This window comes from Stegostoma tigrinum, chromosome 43 (genome assembly GCF_030684315.1).
Source record: "Stegostoma tigrinum isolate sSteTig4 chromosome 43, sSteTig4.hap1, whole genome shotgun sequence".
Lineage (NCBI taxonomy): Eukaryota > Metazoa > Chordata > Chondrichthyes > Orectolobiformes > Stegostomatidae > Stegostoma > Stegostoma tigrinum.
Window position 1 is genome coordinate 964,845 of NC_081396.1, and position 21,269 is coordinate 986,113.

The 21,269-nt window shown below is 44.7% G+C and overlaps 1 protein-coding gene and 1 gene segment (V, D, J or C); one reads left to right on the forward strand and one right to left on the reverse strand.

Moving 5' to 3' along the window:
* The window catches only part of LOC125449089 (T cell receptor alpha chain MC.7.G5), a 758,994-nt gene that overhangs the window by 122,883 nt on the left and 614,842 nt on the right, over positions 1–21,269 (reverse strand). The gene's annotated exons all lie outside the window — the stretch shown is intronic.
* LOC125449090 (T cell receptor alpha variable 38-1-like) lies at positions 6,064–7,390 on the forward strand. The segment is given in 2 exon segments: positions 6,064–6,157; positions 6,258–7,390. Coding segments are annotated over 2 exon segments (462 nt in total).

The window sequence follows — 21,269 nt, forward strand, 5'->3', positions numbered from 1 at the left end:
TTCGCATGTGTAAATATACACCTCTCTGGGCGCAAATAGGTCTCTGCTAGTGCCTATGTGTAGCTAAGTCAGTGTACGTGAGTGTCTCTTTGGTCTGTGTTTAAAAGTTTATCTATCTATGTGTGCTGTATGTGTGTGCCATCTGTCTGTTTGTACCTGAATCTGTGCATATACATTCCTTCAATGAGTGGGAGATATTTTCTCTGGGAAATTAATGAATTAAAAATCTCGAAGCTACTCCCTATTTCTCTCTTGTGCCACCCTCCACATGCTACTGCATTGGAGGAGAGCTAGAATTCAACAGGGACTTCTTTCAAAAGTATACATTATTCATTAAAATCTTTGTGTATTCTACATTGACACAAAGGCAGTTCGGTTCGACACAGTTGCATATCAAGCAAACAAAACTGTGAACTTTGATTCTATCACCCCCCCCAACCCAATAAAAGCACATGGACCTCTCATACAAAATTAATATTTGAGGCGCCAGCAGTATCCGATAACAGAAAGAATTGCCATTTAACTTCAGCAAAAAAAAAGCCCTCAGACCACGGCCTTTCCCCACCGCACCTTGGTGGCAGCTATATTAAGCTTTAGTGCATCCTTTAGCACCTAGTCTCAGTGAGAGGGAGCTTGGGGCACCATTCAAATGGACGGCAGCATCAGCTCATACTCACACTCATACAGTCAGTGTGGAGAGGGCACAAGTGAATATTTGTCCGTGTGTGTGTCCAAGTGTCCCTCTGTGTGTGTGTGTGTGTGTGTGTGTGTGTGTGTGTGTGTGTGTGTGTGTGTGTGTGTGTGTGGGCATTACGAGGTAGGTGCAGTGCCATGGTGAATGAATTTTAAAGGAAGTTTCTCTCTCCTGTGTTCCTTCAAATTGCGGCTAAAAAACAACATCGCCTCCCTCTGCTGGTAGATTGACGCTGCTGAACAGCCGTCCAATAGGATGGTAAAGATCAGCCCCATTAACGCTGCAATGCTGGTCCGAGTGTGCACACACATCCCTGGTCCAGAAGCTTACTCTAAGCAAATACACTTCCTAACAAGCTGTGGACATAAAACCGAGAAATAGACGTGGACGAAGGTGCTCAGGACGGTAGTAAGTAGGAAACCCGAAAACAAAATAAATATTGAGAAATCAACAACGAATTTATGAGTGATAATGGGAACTGGAGATGCTGGAGAATGCAAGATAACAAAGCGTCAAGCTGGATGAACACAACAGGCCAAACAGCATCTCAGGAGCACAAAAGCTGACGTTTCGGGCCTAGAGAGGGGGATGGGGAGAGGGTTCTGGAATAAATAGGGAGAGAGGGGGAGGCGGACCGAAGATGGAGAGAATTTATGAGGGCCACTTGACGTAGGAGTTAAGGGCAAGATGCTGCTCGGCCTGCTGTGTTCATCCGGCTCCACACTTTATTGTCTCGTATTCTCCAGCATCTGCAGTTCCCATTATCTCTGACCCATGTTTGTGTGTGTGTGTGTCTGTGTGTGTGTGTGCGTGCGTGCGTGTGTGTGCGTGCGTGCGTGTGTGTGTGTGTGTGTGTGTGTGTGTGTGTGTGTGTGTGTGTGTGTGTGTGTGTGTGTGTATGTGTGCGTGTGTATGCATGTGAATATGTATGCATGTGTGAGGGTACGTCTGCGCATGTGTTTTGAAGAGTTTGTGTATACGTATCTGTACTACACGGTGCAAATGTGTAAAGGCTCAACATAAGAACGAAATCATCAGTACTACTCCCTGACGTCCTTGAATAGATTTATTGTACTCCCCTGCTGTACATTGTATCAGGCTCCCTCTCCTGGTGCTTCCCGGTTATCGCTGTCAACGGTCTTGCATTTATTGATCTCCCCTGCTGGCTTCTCTGTGCTCCAACATGTTTATTTAAAAACACATGCTTTCGGAGCCCCAGTCCTTCTCCTGGTATTAGTGAGAGAGGTAAGCTCAGACACAGAATTTGGTTCTTCCTTTAGTTTTCTCAGGGCCGTGACTTGAAAGGAATTCGGGGATTTACGTACACATATTAATCAATTAAAACCTTCTTGTTGATTAAAGATTTAACAGCACATTAGGTTTGTTTAGTAGGTCCTCACCAATGGTGTGAACTGTCAATCTTTTAGATATAAATTCTGTGTCTGATAACACCTCTCACACCAACACGTGACGAAGGACTAAGGCTCCAAAAGCTTGTGTTTTCAAATAAACCTGTTGGACTATAACTGGTGTCGTGTGACTTCTAACTTTGTCCACTTCCAGTCCAACGCCGGCACCTCCACACCATGGCTTCTCGATGGATACTCAGTACCGTCTTTATCGCCCTCTCTTGGTGTCTCTCTATCTTTAGTCTGCATTTCACTTTCGTTGACTCAGTCTGTTGGATTCTCTCCGGATACGTGAACTCAGCCTCAACTGATTGCTGACTCCACAATGGAAGCCGCCCGTCCAAAAATAAAACAATTACATGACGGTACCTTTCATCTCTAATTACTGAGCCTTCCTTTCAGCTGTATTTCATTACTTTCGATACTCACAATATTATTCTCTCAGTTTCACTAAAGTGGTGTGCAAGAGGATCCAGTCCTTGAGTTTCTATTAGTTTGTAGGTGGGAGTATAACAGCTACACCTCCTGATCTGGCCCGTTGTGTACTACGCAGAGGAGAGCTGCTGTTTACTTGAGTGTTGTACTCCTGTCATTTAGACATGAAGATAGAGGTGTGATTAATCCTGAGCGTAATTAACCCAGGCGAGTTGCAGTTGAGATAACAAGGTGTAGAGCTGGATGAACACAGCAGGCCAAGCAGCATCAGAGGAGCAGGAAGGCTGACGTATCGGACCCAGACCCTTCTGCAGAGAATTTTAGTTCATTCTGTTCATTCTGAACAGTTCACTCCTCTTCTCCAACAATCCATGGTTTGCTAAGCGGTAGTGTTTGCTCAGTGCCAGTTTCTAGTTCACAGAAGGTTTGCATACAACAGACAGATCTCACAATGTAATGAGGCTGACTCATATAACGGGCTCAAAGTTAGATTCTCTTAAAATGGCGGGTTGTACTTCAGCCGTTTTCGTAATGCTGGAAAACCTGCTCAGTTTCTTGATGTGTTCGTGACTATTAACAGACCAGACATTCAGCTCCACTTCTGGACTCTAAACCGTGGAACCATTCCGATTCGAACCCCTCGAAAGTCGAACAAAATTAGCTTGTGTTAATCAGGATTGGAGGTCTGCAGAGAAATGATGCGAGTAAATATGGTTTTTTGTTTTATGATCAGCTGCATTATTTGTTGGATAATGAGCGAGCTGTGTGGAGGGATCTTGTGCCATTGTGGTGGTGCCCCTATGTGTGTCAGGAGGCTCACATTCAAGTGCCACATGATCTGGACGTGTGTAATGAAAAATTCACTAAGTGGGCGCAGAAATGTTATTTTCTCCCGTGGGGGAGTCTAGGAGCAGAAAGCATAATTATCAGAATAAGGATTCACACATTTAACGTAACATACAATACAATATCTTTTATTGTCATGTGTATTTCATTTTAGGAGTACAATGAAAAGCTTTTACAACGTCTGCCTTCTTACAGCAACATCTTAGTTACAAGTACCTAGATACAATTCTTGGGCACAGAAGAAGAATTGAAGTCGTTGAGATGCTCACAGAGTTGAAAAGTAGAACCTCATTAAAGCGTTGACATCACAGCAAGGAAGGAAATTTCAAATAGACAGTCAGTGTAACATCTTACAGTAGGGCCTCCACACGTGGTCAGATTGGCCAGCCCAACAGCCATCCCTGCTGTGCTCCAAGTGTCAGACTGCTCTATACCGGCATTCAGCCGCTCCAGGGTAAGAGCCAGGACTGCCTCCCCAGGCTGGTGTTTGTCCAGGGCTCACTGCCATCGCGATGCTCCTTGGCTGTTTCTCCACGCTGCTCCTGGGCTTGCAGCCGACACACTGTTCCCAGACTCACAACCCACGCACTGGACCCGGGCTCACAGCCCATGCATTCCTCCAAGGCTCACAGCCCACATGCTACTCCCAGACTCACAGGACACAGGCTGCTCCTGGGCTTGCAGCCCAAGCACTGCTCTCAGGTTCACAGCCCACACGTTACTCCCGGGCTCGCAGCTCATGCACTACTCCCTGGCTCGCAACCCATGCACTGCTCCTGGGCTCCAAGCCCACACACTGCTCCTGGGCTCCAAGCCCACGCACTGCTCCAGGCCTCACAGCCCACATGCTGTTCCTGGGCTCCAAGCCCACGCACTGCGCCAGGGCTCACACCCCATGTGCTACTCCACAGCTCACAGCCCATACACTGCTCAAGGACTTGCAGCCCACGTGCTGCTCCCGGGATCACTGTCCATTTGCTCCTCCAAGCCATGCTGCTCTAGTGACTTGCTGCGGTACCTGCCTCTCCATCAGTATTCACCACCGAAGCTGACCGGAGAGAAGGTGAAAAAAGAAAGAGGACAATAGATGGGAAAACAAAGAAAAAAAAAACAGGTGGAGCTGTGGAACTCTAGCAGGAGCATCCTACTCTGCTGCTATCTTGCCAGAACCTAGTTGAAGAGACATGTCGTCTTTCAGAGAGAAAAGAATGTGTGGAATTGTTTACCACAGAGCTTGTGTGCTAAGTAGGTCCAAGACTGAGATTGACATGGAAAGACTGTTTCGGTTGGACTTGTAACCTTTTGAGCCTGCAGGATTCTCACGTGATTGAATTTAAACATATGATTCTGAGAGAACTTGATTGGAACTTCCGTCTGTAATCCTCATGCTGCCCACATCTCACCCTCTTTGTATTCCCCACATGTACCCCTCTGTAATCTTCACTGTGGCCACCTCTCTAACACCCACACTGATTCTGTTTGTCTATGAATGTAGGTTGATGCCACTGTTCTCTCTCTGACTAATTCCCTGGGCATCTTCACACTGCAGTTGCAGTAACTTCAGGCAGCCAGCAGACAGTGGCATTGTATCACTTTGGCAAGACTAACGCAGAGCGATTTTGGAATATATCTTCCTTTGCACAGAGAGACGAGCGAGCACGCTCAGAGACACCCCCACACACAGAAACATCCACACCCACACACAGTATGGTCGAACTGAAGATTTTTTTCCCTTTCATTCGTGGGATGAGGACCTTGCTGGTTAGACCAGCATTTATTGCCCAGAGGGTGGTTAAGAGTCAACCACATTGCTGTGGGTTTGGAGTCACCAAGTAAGGATGGCACTTTCCTTCCCTAGAACGCACTAGTGAACCAGTGGGTTTTCCTCTCAACTGATGATGGGTTCACGGTCATCAGACTCTTAGTTTCAAATACTTATTGCGAGAGTCGAGCCTGGGTCGTCAGGGTCTCGGGATTAGCTGTCCAGTGATAATATCGCTGGACCATTGTGTCCCCATGACCTGAGGATCACGAGTGAAAAATCATTCACCTGTGCAGTGGGTTCTGCCCCGTGAGGCCTCCGTGTTCAGTGAGCCCGAAAGCACCCACAGAGAGGGAGGAGGAAGGTGAGAGCGGGTCAGTGAAGAAATGGGCTGAGGGGGAGTAACATAGGGACAGAGTGGTAATCCTGAGCCTGAGGACAGAGAAGCAGCAATAGAGGAGCAGACTGCAGAGTTTGATAAAAGAGATAATGGAGATAATGCTGATTTTGACTGAGGTTGCTTCCAATGATGGAGAAGGTAGCGTTTGAGGGGTTGTATTCAGAAAGGGAACAGTTGGTGGGGCTGCGAGGAGTATGGGCGGGTTGGAAATCTCAGCGAGGAGCGACAACAATTTTGGAGACTGGCGAACTGATTAAGAAGAAAAATTGGCATCAACTGGGGAAGTGGGCAGTTAAAAATAAGGGCATTCGGAGTCAAGGGTACAATGATTCTGGGGAATTGCTTATCATGGATGGAGGTCAGTCAATCAGAATGCTCAGTGATGCATTTTAAGCGCAGTGATTGTAACTCTTCTCAGATGTGTCAAATCACTGCGAGTCCGCCCCCTTCTCCCCGCCCACAAGGCAGTGAAGTGGGAACCTTCAGAGACACGTCAGCATTTTACTGACAGCGGGTTTATAGAACAGGTTCCTACAAATATCCAGCCGCACAGAGGACAGCAGCAATGCAGCTACTTAGCATCTGGGTTGTGTGGGGAGTAATTCTAACAGGTAAACTTGAAGCAAATGCATTTTACATTTGTTCGTTAGATCATAGCATAAACTGGCCCCGGCCTGACACTTGACAATTTATGTCTGTTTTCCCTTTCAGACATGAGCCATGGAGATTCTGTCGCTCAGTCACCTTCCTCATATGTTCAGAAAGAAGGAAAGGCTGTGGCTCTAAAGTGCACCTATGATACTACATCAAGTGGTTATACATTACACTGGTATCGCCAGCACCCGGACACACAGCCCGAATTTATTCTGTGGCAAGATACTGATGGTGAAGCTGGCAAAGCAAGTTTTGTGCAAGATCGTTTCTCTATGCAACTCGAGACCTCGAAGAAATTGACGAGTTTGGCTATCACTGGGCTACAGCTGACTGACACTGCCGTGTATTACTGCGGTTTCAGTGACTACACGGTGATGAGAAACTCTCTCACCCCAGCACAAAAACTTCCTCGAACCACAGATAGGGTCTGTGTCCGCTGGGGCTTTAGTGAATCGTGGGCTGCTGTAGTGTAGACCTCAAACCTCACACTGAGAGGAGATCAAATTAACCTCCAATCAATCTCTCACGGAATTGTTTTCCAGAGCTGCTGACAAAATAAACTGCAGACTCCGAGTGCTCCCATAGACACAAGACAGCATCATATTTGAAGCCACCTGTTCAAATCCACACCCTCGACAATCTGTGGTCCTGTGATTTGCAGGCAGTAAACTGGGAAAAAGCTGCCCTTTTACAAGTTTGACCTTCTGACAGCTGACAGAGGCATCCAGAGACACGACCGCAGTTTACTGAGGGTGCGGCTCTGGAATGAGGGTTTCTGAAGCGGCTGACTTGAATGAATTGAGGAAATGGTGCATTAATCCTCTCATAATCGAGGTGATAATATAGAACTCTATCTGCTGAGAATATAACAGGGTAACCACTCTCTGTTTCTGTACGTGTGTGTATGACTATGTGTGATTGTTGTTTCTATGTATGTGTGTGTATCAGTGTGGGTCTGAACAAGAAAAGGTTCAATGTAACTGTGAACCTATCAGTCCTACTACCACACTGTATTTTATATCAAACTCCTCCTGTTGATGTTTTTCTGTATCACTGTCAACTATCTCGCATTCATTGATCTCCTTTCTCAGTTTCTCTGTGCAATCTCATTGCCGTCATTCTCTCCGCCTGCCGGCGTCTCTCTATCTTTAAGTTGAGTTTCCCCTTCATTTTCTGCTTCTTTTAGATTCTCCTCAGCCAACTCAGTCTCAATTTGATTGGAGATAACATAATGGAAAATAAAACTACTACATGATGGCATCTTTCATGTCAATATATTGAGTCTTTTCACCTGCATTTTCGCAGAGGTCACTCTTATTATTGACTCGAATAATGTTGTCTTGGTTTAATTAATGTCGTGTGCAAGAGGCCACGGGTCCTTGATTTGTGGTCAGTGTGGAAATATAACAGCTTTAACCCCTGCTGTGGCCTCCTGCGCAATATAAAGAGGAGAGCTGGTGTTTATTTCAGTGCTGTGCTCCTGTCAACAGGACATGATTATTCTTATTATCCTGAATAGAATCAACCCTGGTGAGTAACACTTGAGATTCTTAGGGGCTACTGATGTGAACTGACAGTGTGTGTGTCCCTCTGGCTCAACTAGACCCGGTTTCTAAGCTAACGTCATCTCTGGAAATGATTTCAGAATGGATGCACTCTGAATCTCCACCGATTAACATTGATACAATATTTCCAAATTGAACATGGGAGATCCAGAAATTTCATTTCCACTCCGTTATCGGTGCACCTCTGTCAGGTTGTTGTGATTGAGATGGTGAACGGTTGGTGTAGTTTCTGTCTCCTTGGTCTCTCTTTATTGGGTGCTGATTTGGTTGCATCACGGCGATGATCACATGGCAGAGGCAGATGGTAGCAGAGTTCATCCCAGTGTCTCTGATGGTCAAAATACTGTAATTCTGTTCCTGGTGAAGAGCGGCCTGAATCCTGCCTGTTCTGAACACGCTGCCCGAGGCCCTGACCAGAAGCTGCGGCTCCTGCCCGTTACCCCATGGGTACAACTTCACGAAGCTGAGCAAGGTGCTGGCGTTGCAGTTCAATGTCACTGAGGACAGTCACCAGTGCCACAAGAGACTGGGTGATCCGTTCTCCAACCAGGAGCACTGCAACTTGGAATCAGAACCTGCAGGAGAAATGATGAAAGGAGATAAGGGTGCATGCATCCAGCTCCCTGGAAACACATTGCATTCCCCAAATGGGAAACTGGGTGTTCCCCAGTAGATATTCACAAACCCCGTTTCATCTGAAAATACTTTTAATAAAAAGAACAATATTTTCACACATCTGTGGCTGTCTATCTATTAGTGAAAAAACTCAAATCAGAGATAGTAGGAACTGCAGATCCTGGAGAATCTGAGATTACAAGTGTAGAGCTGGATGAACACAACAGGTCAAGCAGCATCAGAGCAGCAGGAAGGCTGATGTTTTGGGCCCAGAACCTTCTTCAGAAAAAAAAAACAAGAACAGTCTAGTCCTGAAATGTCAGCCTTCCTGCTCCTCTCGCTCTGCTTGGTCTGCTGTGTTCGTCCAGCTCTACACATTGTTACCTCATTTACTCCAATCACATCAGCTGACAATGTGTCAGAGTTTGAGGTTCTCAGCATTTCACTTTGAGAGAATGTCTCAACTTGAATCGGAATGATGACCCTGGCTTCTGGCTGATTTTTTTTTTGTTCCCTGAAGAGATGTGGGCTGGCATAGTTTTTGTTACCCACTCGTCATAGCCCTGGAGAAATTGATGATGGGTGGAGATGCACATGGTAAACCTTAATGGAGGGGAAGCCAGAATATTGATTCAGCATCACTGAAGGAAGGGTGATACATTTCCAAGTCAGGATGGTGAATGGCTTGTGTTTGGGGGGATTGGGGAGCGGGGGGGGATGGTGGTGTGGAGATTGCCAGTGAGAATGTTCCCATGTATCTTCCGCCCTTGTTATTCTAGATGGAAGTGGTCATTGCTTTGGAAGGTGTTGCCGTTTTCTTCTTTTGTTACATCCCAACACACAATAATAAAGGGGATTGCAGCGTTGCCTCAAAATAGAATTGTGAGAAGATCACATGACTGTGAATCTCAGCTGAGATAATTGTATTCAGCTTGAGGATAATCAGCTGTAATCTCACCTCCATCTAAATGGCCTTTTGATATGAATACAAGACCGAAATAACAGTGGCTGTCCTTTTTGTGGGCCAGAGCAGGAAGTGCAATTGTTCTACTTTCACATGGACACTGAGCACAAGGCAATGAGTGTCCAAAAGCTTCCATCCATGCATTCAGGTGTTAGTGCTAATGTGTGTGTGTCTGTGTACCTGCGTGACCGTTTTGTTGTGCATCTTTGTCTTGAGGTGTTTGTGGTCGTGCTTCGATGTGTTCTGCTGTGCTTTGTTCTGTCTGGCTCAGTGTCTGATGGAAAACGTTCAAATGTTCAGAAAATTTTTTCTCCAGCGTTGTCTAACGGATCTAATGTCAGCTCAGAAGGAGTGAGCTGTTACCTTCTTATATCGATCACCTAGAGGGCTGATAATAAATTAATTAATCAAAAAATCCCGCACCCTCTTTCTTTGTTGCACCCGCCTCAGTTCAACACGATGCAGTTCCTCCCTCTGCGGTCCACTAGTACTCAGTATGAAGACCAAGCGAGTCAGGGATTCAGTCAGAGGGAGGGTGGCAGCACACAGCGCCATTCAAACTAGCAGAATGATCAACTCATACAGACATGGTGTGCAGTCTGTGATAGTCTCAACCCTCATGTCCAACTAACATTCATAATTTCACTAGCCATTTTGATGTTTTTTTCTCCTCTGTTTCTCCTTGTTCACCCGCCTGTCAAACTTCCACATCTTGCATGTCAGTTTCCCAGAGTAACAATCTACAGTTTAAGAGCGTGTGAGTTTCTGGATGAGGGATGAATCTCACAATGGAATGAAGCTGATCTTTACAACAGCCTCAAAGTTAGGTTCTGTTCACTGGCCAGGCGTACACCAGCTGTCTTCATAATGCTCGAAATGTTCCATAATGTATTGATTTGTTCATGACAATTAACAGAGCAGACATTCATCTCCACTCCTGGACTGTAAAGAGTGGAACTGTTCTTACTAGCACACCACAAACTTAATACAAAATGAGTTTGCGATTTCCCAGCCCTGGACATGTGCAGAGAAATGTGTGTTAGCAAACATGCTTTGCACTTATCAATATCAGAGTAATGTCAGTGTAAAAGCAAGTTGCATGGAAGGATCACACGTCACTGCGGTAGTGCACCTGCCCTTGAATCATAGGCTCAATTTCAAGTCCACTCGGCTCTAAACATGTATCATGAAAACTTTGCAGTGTAGCCGAGGAAAACGTGTTTCATCTTGTGGGAGAGTCTAGGAGCGTAATCTCAGAAAATAGTGTTATATATTTAAAGTAGAGATGGGGTGTCACTTCTTCCCTCAGAGGAAATAAAAGATCAGTGAAAGTATTTATGACAGAGTTTGGGTGCAAAATATTTTCAAATTTGAAATAAACGTGGAATGGCTGGATAAACCTGTATCCTTTTGAGGTTGCGAGCGTCAGACACCTGTACGATACAATCTCACCCTTTGCATAGACTGAAACAACTACATCTGCAACAGCGAAAATCGACAGTCAATCAGTCTGATGGGGAGCATTATGAGACAGCAGCATTCAATTTCAAAGCAGCACCAACACATACACACACACACACACACACACACACACACACACACACACACACACACACACACACACACACACACACACACACACACACACAAGCACACAGGTGTTCAAACTGAAGATGTCTGCTGTAAAATTATTCAGATGTACAGTCAGCCTTGCCATATGACGCCGCTGTGTTCAGCGAGTGAACAAGTACCCTCAGATGGGAAGAAGAAAGGTGAGACTGAGTTCACTGATGAATGCTGAGAGGACGTACCAGAGGGAGAGAGTCATATTCCTGAGTTGGGGACAGAGAAGCAGCAACCGAGGACCAGAATAAAGGAGAATCTGATAAAATGATATCAGATGGACAGCTGAATAACGTTGAGATTGAGCCCAGTGATGTGGAAAGTTGTACTGTAATTTGAAGGGACAATTTGTGGGCCTGCAAGGATTATGTGCTGGGTAGAAATCTCGGGGGCCCTATGGGCAATTTTGGTGCACCCTATAACTGGCCATGAGCAACAAATGGCTTCAGTTGAGGAAGTTGGGCAGATAAAGAACAGAATCTTGAAAATAAAGGGTACAGTGATCCTGGTGAATTTCTTACCATGGAAGGAGGTCAATCCATCAGAAGTCTCAGGGTTCCATTGTAAGTGCAGTAACTCGAAACTAGATCAGGATTTTTCAACTCACTGAGAATGTGCTACCTTCCTTTGACGCACAAAACATCACCACCCCCAAAAAGGCAGCGAGGTGGGAACTTCCAGCTATATGTCAGCAGTTTACTGAGGTCGGTGCATTAGAATGGGAGTCTTCAAATATCTGAATGCCCTGTTACACAGGACAGCGACAATGCAGCTCCTCAACATCTGGTTCGTGTGGGGAGTAATTCTAGCAGGTAAATGTGGAGGAAATCCATTTCCTATTTCTTTTTTCAAATCAAGGTTTAAACTGAGGCCAGTTCAGACAATTCAGAATTGATATCTGCTTTCCTTTTCAGATCTGTGTCGTGGAGATTCTGTCACTCAGTCACTCTCCTCAGATGTTGGCAAAGAAGGAGAAGCAGTTACTCTAAGCTGTACCTACGATACTACATTGAGCGCCTATACATTTTACTGGTACCAACAGCACCCAGACAAGCAGTTCGAGTATATTCTGCAGAAAAGTACTTCTGGCTATGAGGATAAAGCAAATTTTGCTAAAAATCGATTCTCTGTAGAACTTCAGAAGTGGAAGAAATTCACCAGTTTGACGATCTCATGGCTACAGCTGACTGACACTGCCATGTATTACTGTGCTTTCCAGGACCTCCCAGTGATGAAATCCAGCCTCCCTTCTGTACAAAAACTACACTTGGACCGTAGCATGATCTATACAGTGGAGCTTTCACAGAATCTCCAGATGTTATTAATGTGTTTTCGAGAGTTTCAATTCAGATCAAGAGAAAACCGCACTAGCCTCCCATCAAACTGTCACCTGCGCTGCTGAGAAAAATCAACTACTGTCTGTGAGCATGTGCACAGACACAAGCCATAACGTTGTCAGAAATTCATGTTGTGCTTCAGCTGTCTTCCCATTCCTTGGGATAAATTCCTAATTTTTTGATTTTTTCCATGGATATTCATTCCCAATCTTACAGCCTCAAGCTTCTAATCATTCCAATTGATGTGCATGAATATAATACAAAATTAGTTTGCCTCATTCTTGGGCTGGAATTCTGGAGAAAAAATGATTGTGAGCAAACATGCTTTGAGTTTATCCACATCAGAATAACTCTTCAGTGCATAAGCAAGCTGCATGAAGGCAGCCGGTAACACTGTCATAGTATCCCCACCTTAGTCAGGTGGGACACCTCAACTCCCACAGACTCTAGAGGTTTCTAATGAAAACTTGACAGAACAGACGCTGATAAAGTATTTTCCCCGTTGGAGAAGCTGGGAGCAGATGAAGAATTTCAGAATAAAGAGTCACACCTTGAAATTAGAAATGAGGAGGCATTTCTGCTCTCAGAGGATGAAAGGTCTGTGAAATTATTTGCCTCAGAGTCTGGGTGATAAATATGTTCAAATGTGAGATAGACACGGAACGGCTAGTTTGTCTGGGCCTGTATTCTCTGGAGATTGCAAGAGCCACATACGATTGAATTGAAACATACAAATCCTGAGATGACTTGGTTTGATGAAATCGAGTCCATGCCCATGCCCGTTTTTGCAAACTCACCCACTTTGCAATTCCCGTATAGACCCCATCTGTAATCTTTACACTTACAGTGTGCTGTGTACTGATGCTGCTATAAGATGGGATGCTGATGTCTGCTGGTCCTCCCTCTCTGACTGATTCCCTAGTAGATTTTACTGAGGGCATTTGTAGACGCTTCAGAACATCAGCCGACGTTGGCATTGTCTCACTTTAAACTCTAATTGAAGTGCAACCATAGAGGAATTGATCTCTAAAAATGCAGGAAAAGCAACTACAACTGCACACAGTGGATATTGAAAGGTAATCAGTCAGATGGAGAGCAGCAGCAAACAGCAGCATTGAATCTCACGGCAGCACACACACAGACACACACACACACACACACACACACACACACACACACACACACACACACACACACACACACACACACACACACACACACACACACAGTGTGTTTCAACTGAAGACAGCTATTGTAATATTAATCATATTTAGAGTGAATCCTGTTCTGTGGGGCCTCTGTATTTAGTGAGTCAGAAAAACACCCACAGCAGCAAGGAAGGAAGGTGAGACTGAGCTCAGTGAAGAATGCTGACAGGAACAAACAGAGGGAGAGTGTTATAATCTTGAGCTTGAGGACAGAAAAGCAGCAATAGAGGTCCAGAATAAAGGAGAATCAGGTAAGAGTGATATGAAAGATTCTGCTGGATAAGATTGAGGTTGAGTTCTGTGGTGTGGAAGGTGTGATTATAATCTGAGAGGCGACAGTTTGTGGGGTCACCAGCTGGATGTGTGGGTTGGAATTCCCAGAGATAGCGTGGACAATGTGGAGGCAGCCCTAAACTAGTTAAGAACAAGAACTGGAGTCAATTGGGGAAGTGCAGCAGAGAAAAAAAGAAAGAAAAGAACGGTGTTTTTTTCCTTCATGTCAACATATACCTTCTGGATGTAAGTTTGCTCGCTGAGCTGGAAGGTTCGTTTTCAGACGTTTCGTCACTATTCTAGGCAGCATCAGCAGTGAGCCTCCAGTGAAGCGCTGGTGTTATGATGCGCTTCCTATTTATGTGTTTAGGTTTCCTTGTGTTGGTGATGTCACTTCCTGTGTTGATGCCATTTCCTGTGTGGGTGAAGCCATTTCCTGTGTTGGTGATGTCATTTCCTGTTCTTTTTCTCAGAGGGTGGTAGATAGGCTCCAAATCTATGTATTTGTTGATAGTTGTTGATGGTTGGAATGCCATGCTTCGAGGAATTCTCGTGCGTGTCTCTGTTTGGCTTGTCCAAGGATGGATGTGTTGTCCCAATCAAGGTGGTGTCCTTCCTCATCTGTATGTAAGGACACTAGTGATAGTGGGTCATGTCTTTTTGTGGCTAGTTGATGTTCATGTATCCTGGTGGCTAGCTTTCTGCCAGTTTGTCCAATGTAGTGTTTGTCACAGTTCTTGCAAGGTATTTTGGAAATGACATTAGTTTTGTTGTTGTCTGTATAGAGTCTTTTAAGTTCATTAGCTGCTGTTTTAGTGTGTTGATGGGTTTGTGGGCTACCCTGATGCCAAGAGGTCTGAGTAGTCTGGCAGTCATTTCTGAGATGCCTTTGATGTAGGGGAGAGGCTAGTGGGGTGTTAAGCCAAATTTAGCCAAAAGAATAGTAGAGCAAAACGGCCATAGAATGCTTAGAGAAATGATCACCGATGCCCACAACAGACTCCGTAAATACAACCGGGAAATTTCCCGCTAAAAAACTTTACCCACTAACGCGACAGACCATGAATGGACAGACACAGTACAACAAGCCAGAGACATTAGACAGCGGCAAACAGAAAATGAAATAAAAAAACTTCACCTGCAGAAAAAAACAGACAAACTCACACAAAATTATAACACAGAAGTATGGATAATAAACTTATCTGACCGACCATTAACAAACACTGAAAAAGCTGTCTTAGTAAGAGGATTAAATTACAACTTCCGGGATGCAGACAAGAAAGATTTCTTAGCAGCATTAGAAATAACACTAAAAGACAACAAACTCACAGAAGAAACCCAGCAAACCATCAGACAGACAGTCGCACCAACATTAAGCAGAAAAAAAGGAAGGAAACACACTCAATACACAGAAAGGAAAACGCTAAAAGGACTCAAAAAAGATAAAAACATCATTATCCTACCTGCAGACAAAGGACGCTTGACAGTTATTTTAAACCGAACAGACTACATTGAGAAAGCGAACGCAGTGCTTGCAGATACCGACACTTACCAACAGGTGGCGACAGACCCGACCCCACAACTGGAGAACTGAATCACATCTTTACGCAAAAAAACTTCAAAAATCTGGAGAATTAAACAAGAGAGACTTCCAAAAAATGAAACCAGATGGATCCAACACACCACGCCTCTACGGACTACCCAAAATTCACAAACCGGGAGCCCCCCTCAGACCCATAGTCTTGCTACCTGGAACACCAACGTACAGATTAGCCAAGGAACTACACCAAAGACTAAAACACCTAGTAGAAGACTCACACCACTCCATTCACTCCACCCAAGAATTGCGGAACACCATCAAAGACACCAAGATAGAAGAGGATGAAATAATGGTCTCCTTTGATGTAACAGCCCTGTTCACATCCATCAACATCAACCTGGCCAAAGAAACACTGACTACACTACTAGAAGAACCAAGGACACATACACCAGACACCACCAACCTCATCAGCAAGGACAACATCATCAAGCTAGTGGACCTATGCTTTACCACCTACTTCACTTTCAATAACAAAACCTACAGAGAAACCAACAGAACACCCATGGGATCTCCGATATCAGGGTTCTTAGCAGAGACAGTAATGCAGAGACTCGAACAAACAGCTCTGCCAATCATCCAACCCAAACTTTGGGTCCGCTATGTGGATGACACCTTTGTCATCACTAAACAAAACAAATTAGAGCAAACGTTCAAGACAATAAATAATACCCTTACTGGCATAAAATTCACAAGGGGAGGAAAACAACAGCACACTGCCATTCCTAGATGTCACAGTAGAGTGAACAGTCAATGGGGATCTTCAAACTAGCGTCTACAGGAAAACAACAGATACGGGCCAAATACTGAACTACAGGAACAACCATCCCAACACCCACAAACGAAGCTGCATTAGAAAATTATTCCAACGAGCCACCACACACTGCAGCACAGAGGAACTACGAAGAGCAGAAGAAAATCACCATACAGCGTATTCAAAAAGAAAGGGTGCCCAATGAACACTGTCCGCCGATTTCTCAGCAACAAACCCAAATAAACAGACAAAACGTGCCCAGAAACCATAACCACTCTCCCCTACATCAAAGACATCTCGGAAATGACTACCAGACTACTCGGACCTCTTGGCATCAGGGTAGCCCACAAACCCACCAACACACTAAAACAGCAGCTAATGAACTTAAAAGACTCTATACAGACAACAAGCAAAACGAACGTCATTTCCAAAATACCTTGCAAGAACTGTGACAAACACTACATTGGACAAGCAGGCAGAAAGCTAGCCACCAGGATACATGAACATCAACTAGCCACAAAACGACATGACTCACTATCACTCGTATCCTTACATACAGATGAGGAAGGACACCACCTTGATTGGGACAACACATCCATCCTTGGACAAGCCAAACAGAGACACGCACGAGAATTCCTCGAAGCATGGCATTCCAACCATCAACAACTATCAACAAATACATAGATTTGGAGCCCATCTACCACCCTCTGAGAAAAAGAACAGGAAATGACATCACCAACACAGGAAATGGCATCACCCACACAGGAAATGGCATCAACGCAGGAAATGACATCACCAACCCAAGGAAACCTACACACGTAAACAGAAAGTGGGACATAACACCAGCGCCTCACCAGAGGCGCACTGATGATGCTACCTAGAATGGTGACGAAATGTTTGAAAACGAACCGTCCTACTCAGCGAGCAAACTTACTTCCAGAACCTCAACCAGAGCTACATATAACTCGCTAACATATCACTTATTCATTAAAAACATCACTTTGTATGTATACATTGACACAAAAGCAATTTGGTTCTGCACAGTTGCATGCCAAGTAGACTTGGAAAGCATTAAAGTTTGGCTATCCACAAAAGCCCGAGACCTTTCTTACTCAAACAGTACAACAGACACACTTTCAGGCTTTCACTCTTCCTGTTGGACTCAGCAAACAGCTCTATTAAATACACAAACAAGGCAGGAGAATGAGGGCATCCCCGTCTGACTCCAGATCTGATCGTGAAGCTTTCTGGTTCCCACCTATTGATTGAGTTGCATTAACATTGTTGGTGTAGAGCAGCCTGATCCGATTGCAGATTCCCTCCCAAAGACCATTTTGAAGAACACATCCCAGATGTACTTGTAGGATATCCTGTACAAGGCCGTCTCCTGGCCCAGACTGATGAGGCAGGCGTCCACCCTGCTGTCCTGCGCATAGACAATTGTATCCCTGAAGAATATGAGTTTTTCTGAGATTGCCCTGTCCAGTACAGCATATGTTAGTTTGGGGTAAATCACCGATCCCAGAGCAGACCTGACCCAGTTGGCAATGACCTTCGACAGGCTTTTGTAGTTCGCATTCTGCAATGATATTGGCAGACAATTTCCAATTTCCTCCAGCTCCCTCTTCTGCTTATAGACGAGCATGCTGGTATGGTTCATCATGTATCCACTCATGCTCCCTGCTAAAAACATACTATTGTAGACGTCTAGCAGGCCTTGGCCATTCAAATCCCACAGGACTGAATTAAACTCAATCGGAAAACTTTTGCTTCTGGCAATTATGCTCTTTGTTAAGGAGTGAACGGCCTTGGTTATCTCATCCAGAGATAACAACTAATCCAGTCTCTGCCATGTACTGTCGTCTTGGACCTTAGTGGTAGTGGACAAGAACAACAGGGAGGTTAAAAAAAATGAAAAGAACAGTGTCTTGAGAGTAAAGGATGCAATGAATCTGGGGAATTGCTTATCTCAGATGGAGTTCAATCTAGCAGAATTCTCTCTTCTCCCAATTAAGTGCAATGACTGTACTCCAGGTCAGGATGTGTCAAATCATTGCTCATATCCTTCCGCACGCATATCATCACCAGCCCCACTACGCAGTGAGGGAGGAACATCCAGAAAACGTTTTAAGTGGGGAAGTGTTTATAGAGTGGGTGTCTACAAATACCTGAACAGTCCTGTTATGCAGAGAACAGCGACAATGCAGCTCCTCAACATTTTCATTATGTGGGCATCAATTCTAACAGGTAGACGTGGAGGAAATGCGTTTCACTTTTTAAAAAAAAAATCAAATCATCGTTTAAATTGATCCCTGCCTAACACAATACATTTGGTGTCTGTTTTCCATTTCAGATCTGAGTCATGGAAATTCTGTCACTCAGTCGCTGTCCTCAGATGTTCGGACAGAAGGAGAAGTGGGGACTGTAAGCTGTACCTATGATACTACATGGAGCTACTATGTGTTATCCTGGTACCGCCAGCACCCAGGCACGCAGCCCGAGTTTATACTGTGGAAAAGTAGCAACAACAATGAGGAGAAAGCCGATTTTGTTAAAGGTCGTTTCTTTGCAGAACTTCAGGCTTGGAAAAAATTTACCAGTTTGACTATCACTCGGCTGGAACTGGCTGACACTGCTGTGTATTACTGCACTCTCAGTGGCACAGTGATGATAAACGGTCTCTCCCCTGTACAAAAACTGTCTTAGATATATTGATTTATTCAGGCTTTTGCAGAGTCTCGGGAAGTTACTACGTGCTTTCAGGAGATTAATTGAACTCCGTGAGGAAACCAAACCAACTAGCACCAAACCGTCACCGATCTGTTTCCCTGAGATGCTGAGAAAATAAACTACAATAAACCCTGAGCATAAACAGAGACACAGAACGATGTGTGAACACACCCATTCTAATTTCCATCACCAACTATTTGCAGTCCTGTGATTTGCAGACAGTGAGTTGAGAGCCAGCTCTCCTGCTCAGAGATTCCCATTCTCATCTCCCACACAAGGCAGTGGGAGAAGAGCATACAGACACACCACAGCTGTTTGCTGAGGGCGGGGCTTTACAATGGATGATGATTTTGATTTGATTGTATTCAGGGATGTTACATCAATCCTGTCATCACACAAAACTGCATCTGCCAGCTTCGAACACAGCATGGCAATTGGCCATGTGTGCGTGTGTGTGCGTTTGTGTGTGTGTGTGTGTGTGTGTGCGTGTGTGTGTGTGTGTGTGTGTGTGTGTGTGTGTGTGTGTGTGTGTGTGTGTGTGTGTGTGTGTGTATGTTTCTACCTGTCTGTCTGTATGTATGTCTGCATGTGTATGTGGGAGCGTTTTTGTGAGCGTGTGTGTCCACGTGTTTGGTTCTGAGTGTTTGTGTATGTGTTTAGCAGTGTGTCTTTGACTGTTTGTGCATATGTTACATTGCATGGATGCTCAGCGTAACAATGAAATTATAGGTACTGCACCTGCACTGTACTTCATATCAATCTCTCTCTCTTGGTGTTTTTCAATATCACTGCTACTATCACCACTGTCTTATATGCATAGATCTGCCCTTTTTGCTTCTCTATGGACTCTCACTTCCGTCTTTGTCAGCTTCTCTCTGAGTTTCACCTTCATTGTCTCACTCTTTTGGATCGTCTGTGTATCAGGTAACTCAGAATCAGTTTGGTTGGAGACAGCACGTTGGAGCAAAAAAAATCATGACGTTGCCTTTAATCTCAAATTATCAAGTTCTTTTTCCATCTACATTTTCACAGTGGTTACTTTCATTAGTGATTCCACTACTGTTCTCTCAGTATAGCTAATATACTGTGTAAGAGGTCCTGGGTCTTTGCATTTCGGTTATTGTGTGTAGATGTATAACAGGTACACTTTGTGCTCTGCCTTGCTGAATACTACAAAGAGGCGACCCGCTGTTTCGTTCAGTGTTGTACCCCTGTCAAAAGGACATGCAGATGGAGGTGCAATTAACATTGATTACCCTCATTATCCTGAATAGTCACCCAGGTGTGTTACATTTGAGATTCCTAGGGGGTCATTGATGAGCAATGGTCGTGTCCCCAGCTCTAGGATACATAGGTGTGGTTTCTAGATTCCTGGTTGAAACCTCCAAATGATATCTCTGAACAGTTTGTTTAGGAAATCCCAAATTTTGACTGGTTCTGATTCATGTAATAGTTCAAATTGAACATTGGAGCTGCACAAAGTTCATTCTCACTTAGTTATTGTGGCTCCCCTGTGAGGTTGTTGGCGTGAGGCCGTGATGGCGAGGCTGTCAGTATAGCTCCCGTCTCACCAATATTTCTGTATTGCGCAATGTCTCAGTGATGATCATTGCCCAGAGGCAGATGGTGGCATTCTCCCTCCTGCTGTCTCTGATGATCCAAGTGCTGTATTCCTGTCCCTGGTGAAGATTGGATAGAATCCCTACTGCTTTGACCACGGTGCCTGAGGTGATGATCAGAAGCTGTGGCTCCCTTCTGCCACGCCACTGGTATCACTTCAAGAAGCTGAGCAAAGTGCTGGTGCTGCAGTTCATTGTCAGTGCAGGAGGAGACTGTGTGAACTGGTTTTTAGCCACGAGACCTGTAACATGGAGTCAAACCTGATGGAAGAAATGTTGTGAGGAGAGAGGGGTGCAAACATCCAGATCCCGAGAAACATATTGCATTTCCCAATGGGGAAACTGGCCATTCATTCAAATTGACATACCCTGGTGTATATTCAGACACCCTGTTACTTTTCACTACTTTTATATAAAACATGTTCTCTTCTCACCCCTAGGCTTTTCAGTCTGTCGGTAAGAAAAATAATTACACCATTCATGTTATCTAACCATATGTTTGAATCTTTGCTTCTCAACATCCACTCTGAGAAAGTGTCTTGACTTGATGTTCCAAAGATGTTATTAGCTATTGGGTGATTAGGCACCTGAGGAGATGAGAGCATTACTAGTCGGCAAAGTGCTTGTTGGCTATCCCTATTACCTATGATGGTGTTGGTGAGCTGTCTTTTCAAATGGCCATAATCCTTGTTGTGGAGGTATACACAGGTAGCCATTACAAAGTGGAGGACAGGATTTTCACCAGAAAACACTGAAGGAACTGAGATATATTTCCAAGAGAGGG